Raw genomic sequence first — 19,900 nt, 5'->3', positions numbered from 1 at the left:
GGTAGTGTAAAAAAAATTAATAATACCCATGTAAACTGTGACAGGTAAGTATTTAACTATATGATTTGTCATACTGAAAATGTAGCACTGAGGCTTTTTGTTATAGTACAGTATATGTATTACACAGCGAAAATCAATTACAGTAATCTAGGAGATAGCATCCTCTATTTCATGAACTTGTGAGAAATTTATCATTTTCCTGCCAGATGCAGCACACTTTTAAGCCTTGCACTTTAAGTGCTCAAAGTACATATTTATCATTCTACTTCCAAAAAGTAGTCAATACATTTAACTGATCTTTTATCTAATGTTCACCAGGTGGGATATCTTGTCTTAATTAAGACTTCAGATCATAATGATCCAAAACGATGGTATTACAGCATTGCGTTGGCCTTAATATATATTAATATACACACAGTAATATATATATATATATATATATATATATATATATATATATATATATATATATATGATTCTGAAATGCTACAGAAACAATGTAAATGTTACTCTGCACATGTTAATAATAAAAAAAAATTTTTTGAAGGTGCCTAAGATCCGACAAAACAATAACAAATCACAGGAGTTGAGAGAAGAATACATACACTAGATGGTACTGTACATGAAATGTCTCTTCTGCCCTTAACTTAGAATGTTCAAATTGATGAAGTAGCATTTTAGCAGGGTATTTCCTAATCAGGTGAAATTTAATGCTACAATTACCACCAGTTATTAGATAGACGAAGCACCCAAATAAGATACACAATGTTTAGCAGCAAGATACATAACACAATGATGGTATTTGGGGCATGGTGCGTGAAAATAAATGACAAAATGTTGGCCGTGAATCAGTAATAAAGAATATTCAGAATATTAGAAAACCCATGTAGCCGAGTCAAAGAGTTTACAAATCCGTTTCCGTTAAACGGGATTGACGTATAAAAGAAAATGTACCATTTATAACATGGCATTAACTAGCCATTTATGAAGGGAAATTTTACAAAACAAATCCAGTGAATTCCCAACTACATACTGTATGTAATTACTGTCAAAAACAGTCATACAAAACACACACACACACACACACACACACACACACACACACACACACACACTGCCGACGTGTCAAATGTCCTCCCTGCTGCAGCTCAGTTTTATGTACTGCATTAATTCTAAAATATCCACTGCAAATCACCATGTAATTATTTAAGTGGCTACTTATCTACTATACAGTATTTTTCTGATTAAAATATACAGTGCATTTTCTTATCACAGTTGCTCAATGCTTTATTAAACCCCATGGCAAATTTAGCCAACCAAATATTTTTTGGTTTCAACAATATGCATGGAGATGTATTTCAAAAGAAGTAGAAAACCAAAACTCTTTTTGAGGTTTCAAATAAGGAAAAGTCAAAAATATGCGAGACAATTTTTTGTAAAACATTTTTTAATGCAATGATACAAAAGTTTCAACTGCTGATAACAGGTTGGTTAAGAGAGAATTTAACAAGTTTTGACCAGTATTGCCATATTCAAAAAAGTGTGCGTTACGTTTCATCTTCACATGTGTGGCAGAGCTTAGAAGTGCAGCCAAGCAGCACAACGAAAATCCACTTGACTGACATTACAAAAGCAATTATGTTACAAACCTGTCTGATGTGTTTGAACTTTTTTTTTCTTTTTCTAGCTGTGCTTGCTGCATACAACTAGTTTGGCTGCAGTTACCACCGCTATTTAATGCCTGCCAGGAAAGAAGGTCCATCCAAACCCTTATCTTCATCAGAAAAGTCTAGTTTGGTAACGAGAAGCAAACCACAGGTTTGAAATAATAACCGTGAGCACGCACACACGCACACGTGAATATCATCTGCATCTTGCTGTTCAAATATAAGCATCATACAGGTTTTAATTTAGAAATGCAATGTACTGTAACTACTAAATATGCTTTCTGGACGCTTTTTGTTGCCATTATTTGACGCAGAAATTATCCGACGCCATTACAGAAAAAAAAACTAGAACAGCATCTGTAACACACAAATATGCTTTATATCTAATCAAGATATATTCTATAAAGCATATTTGTGTGTTACAGATGCGGTTATTCTAGGTTTTTTTTCTGTAATGGTGACAGATATTTTCTGCGTCAAATAATAATCCGAATATGCTTGGATTACAAAATAAAGTTCGGTTGTTCTGCCCATGATACTTTCAGTCATTTTACTTTATTCCACTGTGGCACATCGAGAACAACAAGTGCCACAAATTACGTCCACGGGAGATTCATTTTCGGCTTGCAATCACACAATGTGGGCTGTCGGGTCCAGAATATGCTGTGATACTCTTCGTTGTTTATACTAATCATGCACAACATTATTATATGGTCAAGAAAATCTTTTTGCCAATGCCCGAACCATATAGTTTTGCCATTAATATGTTGGAACAATCAGTGACATTACATGCAACGTGTACAAACACTAAGCGCTTTCCCCCCATAAAAGCTGGATCCATTCATGTGACTGCCAGCGCCATTACAGGATTTTAATAATACAAGTTTAACCAGTTAAATGGATTACGTTTTTATGTTAACCCTGAAGCATGTGTAGTCCTCTCATTTTGGTGAGAGTAAACTTGATTAACAGTCCAATAAGAGAACATCCACAGCATTCGTACAGTATGCATCTGCCACAGGTGCACAGTAGGCCAATATTGACACATCCGCAGTAGTAGGGCAGGGAATCGGCACTCAAACGGCCTGGTTAAAAAATATTTATTCGATTAGCGTTTTGTTTGGTCCCCTGGTCAGTATGGGGGGAAAAAAGCATTGATCCAAGACCATGGGACCGCCAATTCTCAATTGTACTACTAAAAATACCCCATTAAGACAAATCTGCAACCACTAGGATGCACATACAATTTGACGTTAGAGCTCTTATAAATTTGTCTCCTGATTCATCCCTGGTCAGATGCAGCAAATGCATACCAATATTAACAATAGCGGTATACCACCGCTGCCTAGTATGAACATCAGTAAAAACTGAAGAGAATACTACTGTCATTCTAAAAGTGAATGCTCATGTAAGTTAGACACCTACCTATGGATCTACTAGATAAGTGTTTTCCAAACCAGTTTCTTGGAACCCTGGCGCATCGGTAAATTGCCTGCAGTTTTCTGATTATTTTAAAATTGTACCAAATACAGAAGAATTTACAATGCACCTGATCTCAGACGCGCAATTAGAGATAGTTGGGGTTCTGCAGAATTTCACAATATAATTATAAGGTTCCTTAACAACAACAAAAAAGGTTGAAAATCATTGTTATAGATTCTGGGTCTCGTCACTTTATATGTCAGAGGATGTCCCCAAGATGCGGTTTCCTTTGGCAAAGGTTCATAACCAATTGGCTCAATATAGTATATTATGCTATTATATATTGGTAGACAGACACTTATTAGGGTTATGCAGCAATTTGAAAAACCACATTTTAGATCCTACATTTATTTTTTCACAATAGTTTATTTACTGCAAAAGTAAATGAAACGATCCTTTGGTATAAATGCTAGCAATCACAGAACCAGTTTATATTTGTGCGGTATTTCTCACTTTTCCAAAAGGGCACTTAGGAAAAAGCTAAAAAAAATGAGAGGGAAAGAGCAATCTTAAAGAAATCTGAACCAACCCGAGAAATACACAACACACATGTAGACATACAATAAATAATGTAACCAGTCAGGTCACAAGAGAGCTTTTCAGGTAGAAAGGGTTGCAGTGCGCAGAATACGGAGAATGAATTACAGATCACTGCACAGTCCTCCCTGCAAAGCAACTCTAGAGATGCAGAATTGGGGAGATAGCATGAACATGTTCATCCCTATGCAGCAAGCTCAAATGAATCTTTTAATAGGACCTTCCGGTTTTCAAAGACATGCCAAATTGTACATAAAGTTGTCCAAAATCTAGTATGCTGAATTTAAACACAGTTGTAAACCTGGACATCACTTTGCATTCATGACCAACAATGGACACAATCTTGAGGGCGATTGCCTGAGTACAGTATATTTCATTAACATGGGTGGAAACAGAGTCTTGCCCAGGAGGTCAAAATACTAAAGGTCTAAAGCATACTTATCACCTTTCTAAGTTACAGTTTTACAAAACGAAATAGCATTTACAACCTAATAATGATATCTCTCTCTGCTCTGTTCAAACCTCTGGTCTACCACTTTAAAGCTGACCTCGTAATGCCACGCTATTTTCTTATGCTGTACACAGCCCTAACACATTTGCCACCGTCATTTAATGCAATAAAAGCTCTGGGAAAGCAGTTAGCTGGACTAAGGTCAAGAAGCTCATCAGTCTACATTTTTTAAACAGGGATCAGATTTGCAAACAGCAGATAGCACTTGTTCAATGAAACAAGCCGTTCTGATGGCAAGTGCACAAAATTAGTCATGCGTAATAATTCCCGGTAATTATGATGCTAGGTGAACTCCCCAGGGCCTTGGAAGTCAACGCCTGCTGACGCTTGAATGAAAAACAAAGTGGAGCAGCTCATGTGACACAGACCCTATCAAAGCTTTATGAATTACACCAATGGACAGAAAGGTTCACACAGTCACATGGTCTGGATAAATAGAACCCCCCGAGGAAGCACGATATCTGATATTTTAATACATACACTTTGTTGAGGTCATATCTGCAAACCTTTTTTATGCCAAATCGACAGTAAATCAAATGTTTCCCTCCATGCGGTAGGAAAGATGCTGGTCTTTATTTTGGGACAGTTAAAAGGGCTGCCGATCCCTCTCAATCAGATTATGGGGATGATTCTATAGGTCCCGAAGAAGCTGATCGAGTCGCCTTCTGCCCAGACTTCAATAGGAAATTTCAGCTGAAAATGGCCCCGTCCAACACTTCAGTACATATAGAATAAGCCCCTATATCTTTTATTTGCCGAACTAATAAAGGTTATATGATTTCTAAAGTTAAATCAAAGAAATAGCATTCATTATTTTCATTGTTTGGGGATGTATGCGCACCATATTTTTATCTTTATACTATGAATATATGTTTCTAAAAAGGTTTAGTCTGTGAACGATCATACTACGGTCATACAGAACTATTTACTTTAGCTAAAAAGCAACACTCGTTTGGCACATTAAAACGGCATCAACCCTAATCCCTTCCAAAAATGTTACCCGTGTGTCACTGACTGCAGAAATCTCACATGCCCCAAGGGCCTATCAACGTGAAAGGTTGGACGGGTTCCTGCAGGTTGTTGGATCAGAGCTTACAGGAAGGTCATGTGAGAACCTCAGCAGGATTCAGAACTTAGTGGCTCAAATCGCAGGGCTGGCCACGGGCAAGTCCCTCCTCCTGCCTGCGCCGGAACGGCAGGAGGTGGGAGCGTGGGGCCCACCGAACGGCAGGAGGTGGGAACGCGGGGCCCACCGAACGGCAGGAGGTGGGAGCGCGGGGCCCACCGAACGGCAGGAGGTGGGAGCGCGGGGCCCAGGGAACGTCAGGAGGTGGGAGCGCGGGGCCCAGGGAACGTCAGGAGGTGGGAGCGCGGGGCCCAGGGAACGGCAGGAGGTGGGAGCGCGGGGCCCACCGAACGGCAGGAGGTGGGAGCGCGGGGCCCAGGGAACGTCAGGAGGTGGGAGCGCGGGGCCCAGGGAACGTCAGGAGGTGGGAGCGCGGGGCCCAGGGAACGGCAGGAGGTGGGAGCGCGGGGCCCAGGGAACGTCAGGAGGTGGGAGCGCGGGGCCCAGGGAACGGCAGGAGGTGGGAGCGCGGGGCCCAGGGAACGGCAGGAGGTGGGAGCGCGGGGCCCACGGAACGGCAGGTGATGGGAGCGCGGGGCCCACGGAACGGCAGGTGATGGGAGCGCGGGGCCCAGGGAACGGCAGGTGATGGGAGCGCGGGGCCCAGGGAACGGCAGGTGATGGGAGCGCAGGGCCCACGGAACGGCAGGTGATGGGAGCGCGGGGCCCACGGAACGGCAGGTGATGGGAGCGCAGGGCCCACGGAACGGCAGGTGATGGGAGAGCAGGGCCCACGGAACGGCAGGTGATGGGAGCGCGGGGCCCACGGAACGGCAGGTGATGGGAGCGCGGGGCCCACGGAACGGCAGGTGATGGGAGCGCGGGGCCCACGGAACGGCAGGAGATGGGAGCGCGGGGCCCAGGGAACGGCAGGAGATGGGAGCGCGGGGCCCACGGAACGGCAGGAGATGGGAGCGCGGGGCCCACGGAACGGCAGGTGATGGGAGCGCGGGGCCCACGGAACGGCAGGAGATGGGAGCGCGGGGCCCACGGAACGGCAGGAGATGGGAGCGCGGGGCCCACGGAACGGCAGGTGATGGGCGCGCGGGGCCCACGGAACGGCAGGAGATGGGAGCGCGGGGCCCACGGAACGGCAGGTGATGGGAGCGCGGGGCCCACGGAACGGCAGGAGATGGGAGCGCGGGGCCCACGGAACGGCAGGTGATGGGAGCGCGGGGCCCACGGAACGGCAGGTGATGGGAGCGCGGGGCCCACGGAACGGCAGGTGATGGGAGCGCGGGGCCCACGGAACGGCAGGTGATGGGAGCGCGGGGCCCACGGAACGGCAGGTGATGGGAGCGCGGGGCCCAGGGAACGGCAGGTGATGGGCGCGCGGGGCCCACGGAACGGCAGGTGATGGGAGCGCGGGGCCCACGGAACGGCAGGTGATGGGAGCGCGGGGCCCACGGAACGGCAGGAGATGGGAGCGCGGGGCCCACGGAACGGCAGGAGGTGGGAGCGCGGGGCCCAGGGAACGTCAGGAGGTGGGAGCGCGGGGCCCAGGGAACGTCAGGAGGTGGGAGCGCGGGGCCCAGGGAACGGCAGGAGGTGGGAGCGCGGGGCCCACGGAACGGCAGGTGATGGGAGCGCGGGGCCCAGGGAACGGCAGGTGATGGGAGCGCAGGGCCCACGGAACGGCAGGTGATGGGAGCGCGGGGCCCACGGAACGGCAGGTGATGGGAGCGCAGGGCCCACGGAACGGCAGGTGATGGGAGCGCAGGGCCCACGGAACGGCAGGAGATGGGAGCGCGGGGCCCACGGAACGGCAGGTGATGGGCGCGCGGGGCCCACGGAACGGCAGGAGATGGGAGCGCGGGGCCCACGGAACGGCAGGTGATGGGAGCGCGGGGCCCACGGAACGGCAGGAGATGGGAGCGCGGGGCCCACGGAACGGCAGGTGATGGGAGCGCGGGGCCCACGGAACGGCAGGTGATGGGAGCGCGGGGCCCACGGAACGGCAGGTGATGGGAGCGCGGGGCCCACGGAACGGCAGGAGATGGGAGCGCGGGGCCCACGGAACGGCAGGTGATGGGAGCGCGGGGCCCACGGAACGGCAGGTGATGGGAGCGCGGGGCCCACGGAACGGCAGGAGATGGGAGCGCGGGGCCCACGGAACGGCAGGAGATGGGAGCGCGGGGCCCACGGAACGGCAGGTGATGGGAGCGCGGGGCCCAGGGAACGGCAGGTGATGGGCGCGCGGGGTACACGGAACGGCAGGTGATGGGAGCGCGGGGCCCACGGAACGGCAGGAGATGGGAGCGCGGGGCCCACGGAACGGCAGGAGATGGGAGCGCGGGGCCCAGGGAACGGCAGGTGATGGGAGCGCGGGGCCCACGGAACGGCAGGTGATGGGAGCGCGGGGCCCACGGAACGGCAGGAGATGGGAGCGCGGGGCCCACGGAACGGCAGGAGATGGGAGCGCGGGGCCCACGGAACGGCAGGTGATGGGAGCGCGGGGCCCACGGAACGGCAGGTGATGGGAGCGCGGGGCCCACGGAACGGCAGGAGATGGGAGCGCGGGGCCCACGGAACGGCAGGAGATGGGAGCGCGGGGCCCACGGAACGGCAGGTGATGGGAGCGCGGGGCCCACGGAACGGCAGGAGATGGGAGCGCGGGGCCCACGGAACGGCAGGTGATGGGAGCGCGGGGCCCACGGAACGGCAGGTGATGGGAGCGCAGGGCCCACGGAACGGCAGGTGATGGGAGCGCGGGGCCCACGGAACGGCAGGTGATGGGAGCGCGGGGCCCAGGGAACGGCAGGTGATGGGAGCGCGGGGCCCACGGAACGGCAGGAGATGGGAGCGCGGGGCCCACGGAACGGCAGGAGATGGGAGCGCGGGGCCCACGGAACAGGAGATGGGAGCGCGGGGCCCAGGGAACGGCAGGTGATGGGAGCGCGGGGCCCACGGAACGGCAGGAGATGGGAGCGCGGGGCCCACGGAACGGCAGGAGGTGGGAGCGCAGGGCCCACGGAACGGCAGGACTGCCTCTCACGACAAAGTGTGTGTTTTTTTTAGTGGGGTCTTACCTTTCTCCGGAGCTTCCCTCCTGCTGAAGCGTCTCGTCATGGTAACTCAACGTATGATGTGTCTGTGACATCATGATGCCGCAACGCTGCAGGAGGAGGGCCGCTGTTCAAGGTAAGTACCCAACCCACTTCCACCAGAGGGGCCCCGCTGCACGCGTGCCGCCTTGGACCCCGCACATCTGCAGGTCAGCTCGCTCTTATTTATCATAAAAGGGGCAGTCCCCATAGCAGAGCAAACAAATTAAACAACATAGTGCAACTGGCATCATGAGAAAAATCTAAATCACCCTTAAAAGCAATGGTTTTACATATTTGCATGCTGTTCAAATGAATATATGTCCCCCTTTCCCGGTTTTCTGCTGAATTCAAGCATACCTGTATCACATACATATGTCTATCTGTTTGACTAATGATGGCTTAAGAATTACTATACAAATGATAGACAAACGAAAAACCCTTCACCTCTCGTTTTACGAGCTGAAAAACTGCTGTACCACCTAAAAACATTAGACGAAGACGGTAAACGTCCACCAAAATTTGCACTGGAATCGTTAAAATGATTTTAAAATCCTCACGTTTGTCCAATTTATATTTGTTTTAAAATGTGCCATTTCGCTACATTTCGCCTATTAAACCTGCCGCTGTCCTTGGTCCACTTTCATCTTAAGGAGGCCTGCCCCTTTAAATCCGAGTTCAGAAGTAGTATTTTGTTACTGCTTTTACAACAGTAGAATGAAAAGGCAGCTTCAGCGAGGATGTGTCTCCAGCAACAAGTCTGGCATATAATGGTGACATATGGAAATTACGCTGGGAAATGGAGGGTTCTAGTGACACTGCAGTAAAACCTGGTTGGACCCTGGAGCTTTGCAACTACTGTACCTTTAATCATACAGCTGTCTCCTCCTGAGTCTCACACATAAAACAAATAATAAAAACGTCGTCTCTGGATTGTGCTTGTAAACTGTACTCTTTGTTGGTACTACAGTATATAGACGCATTAATAACATATACACACAATTACACTTCTGTGTCTGTTATCTGTATATAGAATTTGGAAAATGTTAATTGAAAAAGGACAATGTTAAATAACAAAAACATATCAAAGATTCCACTACTGAAAGGGTTCTCTGTAGAACCATGTGATAAAAGGAGGCGCACACAACGTTTCTTATGTGAAAGTAGAGGCACTTTATTACATTTTTGCTTTAAAGTTCTAAATAAAAAGGCACAGTAATCAAAGGCCAGTGCTTTTTTCCCCCCCTTACTTCCAGGAATGCTCATAGGGTTACAGAACAAGGGATCCTACCTGGAATTATGCAAGAGGTCAATGATCAAACAAAGCAGGCAGACAGCAGCCAAAAGCTGCTCATGAGAATTGTAGATGGTCAGAATATCGCAACAGGCTCTGCCTTCACGATGACAAACTGTCATGTACTGAAGGGCCAGTGATGTGTGTGTGTAGATCTCCATTTACTAGCTATAAGAAAGGTCAGCTCAAAAGAAATTTTGCTTTCACTAGCCAAAACTCAGACCACGTTTGCGGCTCAGCAGAAACCAGGAAATAGATGGCCCGTGGTTAAACATGACTGATCAGAGGGAGACTACTTAATAGAATCTTTCTTGTAGATTAAGTGCACTGATCTTTCAACAAGAGGTCGCTTAACCTCTGCGTGTATACGGTTCTAGGCAAGTGTGCAGTTTTGATTGTCACTTGTAGCGTTACTGTTTTCGGTAAAATGGTTTTATGTTTCAAATGCATTTTTTTGTTGTTGGTAATTATTGTATGTGTATTTTATTTGGCTAATAGAGATATTGGGCATTAGTCTAGAGGGGGTGGGGGGGGGGTGTCGTTAAGCTACCCAAGGGAGTGGGGGCAGGTAGGGTTTAACTCCTTCATTACCTTAGCAGTTAGCCACTAAGGTAATGAAGCTTTCCTTTAAGTTGATTTTTTAGTACATAGGATTGAAGCAGGGGCTCTCCAGAGCCGAATCTCATTAATTTCAGGTCCGGTGACCCCCTGCTTCCTGACGTCCTCCGTATGGGGTGCCGGTATCTGGGGCTGTTTAAATGTCCCGGTCACATGGGCTGTGACACAGGAGATTTAAACTTGCAGGAGATACCGACACCCCATACGGAAGACTGTACCTCGGGAAGCAGGGGGTCCCCGGACCTGAAATTAAAGCGATTCGGCTCTGGAGAACCCCTGCTTCAATCCTATGTACTAAAAATAAACTAAAGTAATGGTATCTACTGTAAGAGCTGTGCAGGGTGTGACAGAGAGAGGGACTGTTTCTCGCATCACTGCGCAGTTCTTAGACTAGTGGCAACCCGTTAGGAGTAACGCTGCAGGAGTCCCATTCAGAAGCAGGGACCCCCACTGTGTTAATCCTTCTGGGAAGTTCCCTCCGCGCTGGGCTGCGATCACGGCCACACTTGCTCAATGATACAATGATAAGTAATGAACTAAGTTGCCGATCGATCAGCGAAGATTCGGCTCGGGCGTTCACTAAATGCCTGTCAGTGCAGCAGAAGAGGACCAGAGATGCAAAATTCTGCGGTGAAGATCATGTGACTAGGAAGTTACTAGATACAATTGGTGCACTGCTAGAGAGAGGGGCAGGGCTCAAAAAGGGGTGTGCCAGAGCCTGTTTCACGTGAGGAAGGGGATGTGACTTTGTAAATGGTTGCTATAGAAACAAAAAAATGATTGTTACATTATAATACATTCAAAATGTCACCTAGCCTTGTTAAAAAAAAAAAAAAACTCCTTTTGCTGAGTTACGACAGATCCAATGCAGATCATTCTTCCTGTAATTATACAGGTAAATAAGAATTTTAACTCAGCGAGTGTTAGGACCTGCTAACGGTCATGCCTTGAAGTGGCAGCATGCTTAAGATGCTTTGGCCAAAGGGTTAAACAAAATGACCCTATTTCAAGAGAATGCATAGGTATTTGCACTGTTTATTTTTGTCACATTGGAAGTAGCTTTGGGCATCTTTGTTTGTTTTTTGTTGTACACATTTAGCCACGCCCACAATCACTCCTTTTGACACTTATACACATATTTATATTATGTGGTAATGTTTTGGGTTTCCAAGAGCTTGTTGGGTATCTGTGTGTCTTATACTGTAGCACAGAATATGCATTTTCCCCTTCTGCCATGTACCTCTACAAACAATTCATACTCGAGCAGTACATGCAAGAGCAAGCAAAGCAAGACTATACTAAGAGACTTGAATTGAATGCAGCAATTCACATCACTGTTTCATTGTACCTTTTTATTCATGTAACCTTTATACAAGCCATTTAAAAACACAAGACATTGGGTCTTTTATGCTTTAGCACATCAGAGGAATTTATTTGTACATTCTCAGATTTAATATAACATACGTATATTGTTTGCTGCCATTTCTCACTGGTCACAATGTCTGCTCTCTACTGATTACATTAATATATTTCTATCACACATATAAAAAGAGAGAAGCGAGCAGGGGCCATAGCGTAAAATACAGAAGTAACAACAAGTTATTTTAAAAAGAGTGCAACAGTCGCCCTCACAAGTGTCAATGACGTCACTACGTTTCCCATGCCAGGGTGGAGTTCCTGCACCACTGAAATTGCTGAGATTCTCCACAGATACGGACCTCATCTCTATTCGAGTGGATAGTGGAATCGGACGAGCTATCATCCGGTGTTTGAAACGCGTTGGATCTACCTGTATGGAACAGGAGTGACATCCCAGGCCCCGCATCCGTGCTGAGACGCTTTGACTGATCGTCCTCATATTAGAGCGGGCAGGTGACTATAGTCTACCTACACCGTTTTTAAATTCGCTATATTTGTGAGTGCGACGGTTACACTCTTAATAAATTGTTACTAGTTTACTCTATGGAGCGCGCAGTCTTCTCTTTTCAGAAACTTTTCTGAATGTGGTTCCATCCCATTGAAAGCTGCCAGTCTAACAGGCCTATTCTACAAGCCTCGATAAGCCACTTACATACGCCTATAATATATATTATCTTTAACTGTGCATGCAATTTCTTGTATATAAATGTATACCCTGTTCACTTATGTAACTATATATTGTAACCATGTATTATTTGTCTTAACGCTGTGCCCAGGACATACTTGAAAACGAGAGGTAACTCTCAATGTATTACTTCCTGGTAAAACATTTTATAAATAAATAAATAAAACTTATCGAGCACTTTTCGGCCAAAATGCCTCCTGCTATTCAGTAAGCCTCGATAAGTGGGCGATAAAGACCTGAATCGACACATTTTTCAGCCGTCATAAAAAAAAAATTAAAAAAAAAAAAATCGCCGGGTGAGCGGCGATAAGCCACTTTATCGGCAGTTTTTGAAACTCGTGCAATTCTAGTAGCCTCGATTAGCTTATCGAGGCGAATCGCGGCTCCAGAATGGCGAGTTTCTCCCAAAATCCTCACGTCATGAACAAATGCCCCGAGGATGGTGAGAAGCTGCTGAGAGGCGGCGAGACAGGACTTAGAAAAATAAATACATTTTTCCTGCATGGGATTGATGCCGGGGGTCTCCGGAGCTGATATCCATTAATATCAGCACTGGAGATCCCCGGCATGAATCCCATGCAGGAAAAATGCATTTACAGGCAACTTCATTACCGTGGCGGCTAACCGCTAAGGCAATGAAGGGGTTAACCCCTCCCGATAGCCACCCACCCACCAAGGCCCAAATACCCCCTTCACCCACCCCTGCTACCCACAATAAGCATTATAAACACAACAACACTAATACCCACCTCCTCTACCCCACATGATTGATACCAGAGGCCGTGGGGGTCCTCAGGTGGTCCTCGCGAGTGTCTGGGAATCCTTGGGTGGTCCCAACAGGTGTCCGGGGGCCCCCTTGTACTTATCTTTAGAAGTCTTCACCCTCCGAATCAGTTGTAATCTGCAAGTTCTCGTACCGCGACATCATCTTCCGCAATCCAACGCCACCCACCTTGAAGACCAGCATTAGGTAAAACAAAAATAAAAAATCTTCTTTCTTTTATCTTCAATCACCGTCTTCTATCTTCATCTGTAATTATTTTTATCTTTTCTTTAATCTTCTACCTTCTTCTTCCAATCCAAAGCCCAATGGTAAATCCACAACGGATGTTGTCTCGTTTGCTTCTTGAGGTAAAATGAGACGTACAGGCCTTATATATGGCCTGTGACGTCACATTTTAGGGTCTGATGGTACAGCTCCAATACGATTGGACACTGTATCATGTGCCCGCCTCTTATTTTTAAGGATGTGACATTGCCAAGGGAAATACGTAACATGCTTAAAACCACATGGCTATATCACATGGTATTACAGTCAATGGGATTGAAAACAATCCCATTGGTTGCTGTACCATGTGATAGGTCACATAAGTTCAAAAGGATGACATCACTTTAAGGGATGACATCACTTTAAGGGATGACGTCACATTCTTTTGAACTAATGTGACCTTTCACATGGTATAGCAACCAATGGGATTGTCTTAAATCCCATTGGATGTAATAACATGTGATATAGCCGTGTGGTTTTAAGGATGGGACGTACCTCCCTTGGAGATGTCACATCCCCAAAAAAAAAAGAGGCTAGTCGCTAAGGAAGCTTTTTTAATATAACATTTAATACTAGTATAGATGAGCAGGGGGTTCCAGGAGCAAAACCGTGTTTGTTTGAGGTCTGGGGACCCCCTGCTTCCCGAGATACAGGCCCAGTTATGGGGTGCCGGTATCTCCTATGCATTTAAATGTCCCACGTCACGTGACCGTGGGAATAAAACACATAGGCGATACCGGCACCCATAACGGCCCTGTATCTCAGGAAGCAGGGGGTCCCCAGACCTCAAATCTACGCGGTTCTGCTCCGGAGACCCTCTGCTCACCTGCACTAGTATTACATTTTATATTAACAACTTTTGATCACTGGCGAGATATGCGCAGAGAGAGGCGGTTCTCTCTGTGCAGCGCTCTCTGCAGCTTAAATAAATCGCCGGGTGAGGCCTTTTCAGATCATCACTTCACCAGCTGCTCGCCTGTTTTGGGAATTTTACTATTACAGGTAATCGAGGCTTTCTGAATACCGTGATAGCAACGCTCAAAAAACTGGCGAATTAAACGGCACAGCGACTGTTTTTATAAAGGCTTATAGCATAGGCCCCCAAGTGTATAGTTCCATTAGGACTGGGGTATTATATACACCTTTATACCTACTTCAGTATTATCTATTGAACGCTTGGACTTTTATTCTTGTGTGGTTACACATTATACCAAGTTGTTTTTATTAATATTGTGTTTCAGTCATTTACACATCTATTTGATTTTCACTTGATTGATATATTATTCATCTTTTATTATTGCACCACTTCTTGTTTTTTTCCCCTCAAAATCACGTGTGTTCACTTTTTTGGCGCTATCAGAATGTGTGTGTATGTGTGTATACACACACACACACACACACACACACACACACACACACACACACACACACACACACACACACACACACACACACACACTTTCTTCATAACATTGCTAAAAAACAAACACAAATAAATACCTTTTCTCTGTTTTTCTACTATTAAAATGTATGCCCTCTTCTCTCCAGTCTGCACTACTGCAACCTTCTGCTGCCTGGCCCAACTGCTTTCTCTCTTGCTACCTATTCTAAATGCTGTCTTCTACTCATCTGCAATCCTGTGGTACACCCTACTGCTGTAAGTCTCTCCCTTTCAATGTTCTCTAGGTACCTTCTCTCTTCAAATTCAAAACCCATCTGAAAAAGCTCACCTGTTTAATGAAGTGTTGACTCACTAAATTATAGCTCCAAAATATTGTAACCATTGCACTCAAATGTACTTGTACTCCTCCCCCCATACCCATTATGGCAGCGCTCCTTTCTTCTCTCAATGTTACATTTAGGTCTTGATGCACTTATCCCATCTATATTATATTTATTGTAAAAATTCTTGTAATGTTGTAAAAATTGGAAAGTGATGTGTACCTGGTTGGCTCTAAACACACACACCATTATAAACATATATAACATTAAAAAGAGGCTTACACATCCACCCGCGAGGATTTCTGCTGCAAACGGAACGGTACCATCTTTAATCACAAATTTACCCCTTATAAAGTCATTCATCTAGAAAACAAAAAGAAGAGGAGTCTTAATTATATTTTCAGCGACCCACTGGTACTTTTTTCTTCTGTTCATTTAAACATAGCAAACAGTAGCTTAGATTTTCACAGGAATACAAACACATTGGAAACAGATCTATGAAAGAATGAATTTCATCATACAAGGCAAAATTGCATTAAATCAACTCATGCAACTGCACTATGTTCAAGCATGATACGATTCAAGTCAGAATGTGTCATTTTAGTGTGCATCTAAATAAAGTGCAATAAAACCTATACTGACAGAGGGGGCTGCACTTCATTATACTGGCAGCAAAGTGGTTCAAGCAATTATTGATGGAATACTAAAATGACACATTTGTGTTTTTAATCTATCCATAATTGAGGCGTTATAAAACCCCTGCTGACTTGGTAACATAGAAGGGACCTGCTATGAAGTGAAAGCACTCTAAATGTAATACTTGGGCTCAGTCACTAGGCTCCGTTAGACTATATAACGTGATGTTGTTCTAAGTGACCGCATTTTAACTTGGCCTTCACTAAAGCAAATAATGTGACTATAACCAGAATTTACGCCCGTTACAAGCATGGTGTTAAGAATAAAGGATGTTATTTTAAAATGATATACAAATGAGCTCATAATAGCCCAAAATATATTTATCCCCATTTACGAAGTTCCAGAAAATTATGCAACGCTCTTTAAGTCATGCGTATCTGCGGCGTTAGAACGATCCGGACACTGAAATAGAGCGAGTGCAGAAGAGGGAGTGGGGGCTAGAGCGGGAGAGAGCAGGAGAGGTGAAAGGAGGGGGAGAAATACCCAAGAAATGCTTCTCTATAACATTTGCATATCAAGTCTTTTTGTTAAATGATTTTTACCCAGTTTACTTACAGTTAGCTTAATGGCTTTTTCTGGAGCTACTCCCAGAAGTTGAGGTAAAAGACCTAAAAAAAAAAAAAAAAAAAAAGTTGAACTGCCATGACAAGTTTCAGTAGTCCCCTGGCAGGAATACCCCATGTTACATTTATAACCAGGTTTGGAACAACCAGCAAAACTTCCCGTTAATTAAAGTACTTATGCTATTGTTTACATTGGGTGGTCTCTCCATACTTTGATGAAAAGCATTACATCTGGTATGTTCAACTACTCCATAAGGGCTCATAGTATCTCCAGAACTATTACCTTGTAGAAGTCCATTACAGGGCAGTTACTGTACAGGAAACATTTTTTCATAGAGTACAATCTTCACCAAACATTAAAGTAGCCATCAAAACCAAAAAACAGAAAACAAGCCTGGGTGCCACCTGGTCTGTTTTCAGCCAAGAAGTTGACGTGAAAATGCTGACATTATTGGCACTATGGCACCCAACAATTACCATGAGTGAAAGGATTCTAAAATGGTCTTTCTGCCGACACTAAGCAGGGCCCCAAACCCACATTCTGGCTGACTGACTAATCGGAATATAGCCTGGCACATGCTCAGTGTCTTAAACAGGCTATGTCACATTGGTAACAGTGAGTGATGTAGGGACATGTTACACCCTTTGCCTTTCCCCCCCTAATGTTAAGTATGAATGCATAAAACATATAAATATGTGCTTTTGTTGCTATTAGTGTAGGCCCAAACACCAAAACTGTTTTTCACAATATGCTGAGTGACTGTCACAATGGAGACATGAATACACTTTACGAGTCTAACTAACACACACACACACACACACACACACACACACACACACACACACACACACTAACTTTTGTGAGTCAAAGGAGAAAATCTTGCATCTTGAGCTATCATTTGTACCACTGGCAGCATGAAAGAGGTTACAAAAACCAATGCTGAAGCTACTGAGTTACAGTATGCCAATGGGTTTTGCCTGCAAAACCCATTGGTAATGGCAAAGACCTCGGGTGCAGTCTTCACACAGTAGTACATGTGCCAAGGGTGCGGATCCCATTAGTGCTGGAGAAGGCAACCACACACTGCAGTAATGTTTTGCCGACCTCGTTAGAACAGGCAAGATTTAAGTGCTTTTTGCAAATACCCTCACATCCTTTAAGACAGGCCTGCAAAACATGCGGCCCGTCTGGCCTCTCTGTGCGGCCCGCGATGACTCTGGCCGGGCGCCAGTTAATTAAATAAATTTAAAAAAAAAAGTTAAAATAAATGGCGGCGATTCATCCCTCCTCCCTTCCTCCTCCCTCCCAGCCCCCTCCCTCCATGCCCCCAGGTTTTGCGGTGCGCGGGGCAGCAGCAGCATGAGGAGGATGCGGCAGCCGTGTTTTTTTTTTTCTTCAATAGCAGGATGCCGGGGAGGTCAGAGCATGACGGGGGTGGGGTTTAGTACCGGGGAGAGAGGATGTGCTGAGCTGATCTAAGAGAGGTGTGTGGTGTGTGGTGTGTGGTGTGTGGTGTGTGGTGTGTGGTGTGTGTGTGTGTGTGTGTGTGTGTGTGTGTGTGTGTGTGTGTGTGTGTGTGTGTGTGTGTGTGTGTGTGTGTGAAAAACGGGCTGGTGGGGGGTGGGTGTGAAAAACGGGCTGGTGGGGGGTGGGTGTGAAAAACAGGCTGGTGGGGGGTGGGTGTGAAAAACAGGCTGGTGGGGGTGGGTGTGAAAAACGGGCTGGTGGGGGTGGGTGTGAAAAACGGGCTGGTGGGGGTGGGTGTGAAAAACAGGCTGGTGGGGGGGTGGGTGTGAAAAACAGGCTGGTGGGGGGTGGTGTGAAAAACGGGCTGGTGGGGGGGGGGTGTGAAAAACGGGCTGGTGGGGGGGTGGGCTGCTGACATGTGAGGGGGGGTGGGCTGCTGACATGTAAGGGGGGGTGGGCTGCTGACATGTGAGGGGGGGGCTGCTAACGTGAGGGGGGGGCTGCTGACGTGAGGGGGGGGCTGGGCTGCTGACATGTGAGGGGCAGGGGGGGAGTGATGTGAGGTGCAGGGGGGGGAGAGAGTGATGTGAGGTGCGGGGGGGAGGAAGAGAGTGATGTGAGGTGCAGGGTGGGGAGAGAGTGATGTGAGGTGCAGGGGGGGGGGGGAGATACTGATGTGAGTTGCGGGGGGGGGGAAGAGTGATGTGAGTTGCAGGGGGAGGGTGTGATGTGAGTTGCAGGGGGGGAGAGAGTGTCATATTGAGGGGAGGGGGAAAGAGTGTCATATTGAGGGGAGGGGGAGAGTGTCATATTGAGGGGAGGGGGAGAGTGTCATATTGAGGAGAGGGGGAGAGTGTGTCATATTGAGGGGAGGGGGAGAGTGTGTCATATTGAGGGGAAGGGGAGAGAGTGTCATATTGAGGGAAGAGAGACATGGGGGAGATGCTGACTTGTGGGGGGGATGCTGACATGGAATGGGCTGGGGGCATGTGGAGGGCGTATTGTATGTTTGATGTGGAGGGGGGTATTGTGTGTTTGATGTGGAGGGGGGTATTGTGTGGGTGAGGGGGAGAGATGGGGGTATGAGAGATAGATGGGGAGTATCGTAAAGATTGATAGTGAGGGGTTCTGGGGGAGATATGAGGAGGATGATGATGATGATGATGATGATGAGAGGTGCTGGAGGAGAGATGATGATGATGATGATGATTTAACCCGTGCGGCCCAATTTTTTTTTCCTTGGAGCAGTTCGGCCCTTCTCACTTTACGAGTTGGGCAGGCCTGCTTTAAGATGTCTTGCAATGCATCACAGATACAGTAACTCACAACACACATGTGTTTTCAGACTGATGTAAACTGAACACCAAATTTGTTACAATGCAGAAAAATTAAAAAGCAAATCCACTTTAACATATTCAGCAAAGCTTATAAAACACCGACTAGAATTACATTTAATACGAAAAGGGGGAGATTAGAGGAACACTGGTGTACTTCACATTTCTGTTTTTTTTTGCTCAGGAAACAAGAAACTGAAATATTGTGCAAAGGAAATCCCATCATTTTCATAATCCAGACACTTTGGCAGAAGTCTGGATTATAAAAACTCGAGCCTCAGGGGTGTGGATAGGTTTGGAGAACATAAATCTGCTAAATAAATAAACACTCTGCTGCTTTATGTCATTTCCTTTTTTACACTTTTACGTCTGTATTTTGTTGCATTAATTGACTTGTATAATTTCTGTTTGTTTTTCATTATACTTTACGACTAACAATTTACAGCATTTAGTTTATTGCTGGCAGTAGGTGTGACTACTTATCACTGGGCTTCTGTGGGAAACGGCATTATCAGCAATCTGAAAGAAAGGGTCTATGTTACGCTGTGTGCATAGGAAGAGGTTGGGACATGTAAAGAGAGTACTAGGGTGAGATATTCAACACGTCTTCTGAACATCAATCTGGTGCTTACTTAAGTGAACTTTATTTTCCGTTTCTGGTGCTAGTTCTGCGCTGCTTGGTAAAA

At 46.4% G+C, this 19,900-nt stretch overlaps 1 protein-coding gene across 1 annotated transcript in view; it reads right to left on the bottom strand.

Annotated features, from left to right (window-relative positions):
• Positions 1-19,900, bottom strand: part of SLC25A13 (solute carrier family 25 member 13) — a 142,308-nt gene that overhangs the window by 33,259 nt on the left and 89,149 nt on the right. Inside the window, exons 12-13 of the mRNA XM_075587293.1 lie at positions 16,405-16,457; positions 15,436-15,516 (exon numbers count right to left, since the gene is read on the bottom strand). Of these exons, the coding sequence (XP_075443408.1) occupies positions 15,436-15,516; positions 16,405-16,457 (134 nt within the window). The remainder of the gene's footprint in view (positions 1-15,435; positions 15,517-16,404; positions 16,458-19,900) is intronic.

Source organism: Ascaphus truei, chromosome 2 (genome assembly GCF_040206685.1).
Source record: "Ascaphus truei isolate aAscTru1 chromosome 2, aAscTru1.hap1, whole genome shotgun sequence".
Taxonomy (NCBI): domain Eukaryota; kingdom Metazoa; phylum Chordata; class Amphibia; order Anura; family Ascaphidae; genus Ascaphus; species Ascaphus truei.
This window is presented reverse-complemented; position numbering and strand designations above follow the sequence as displayed.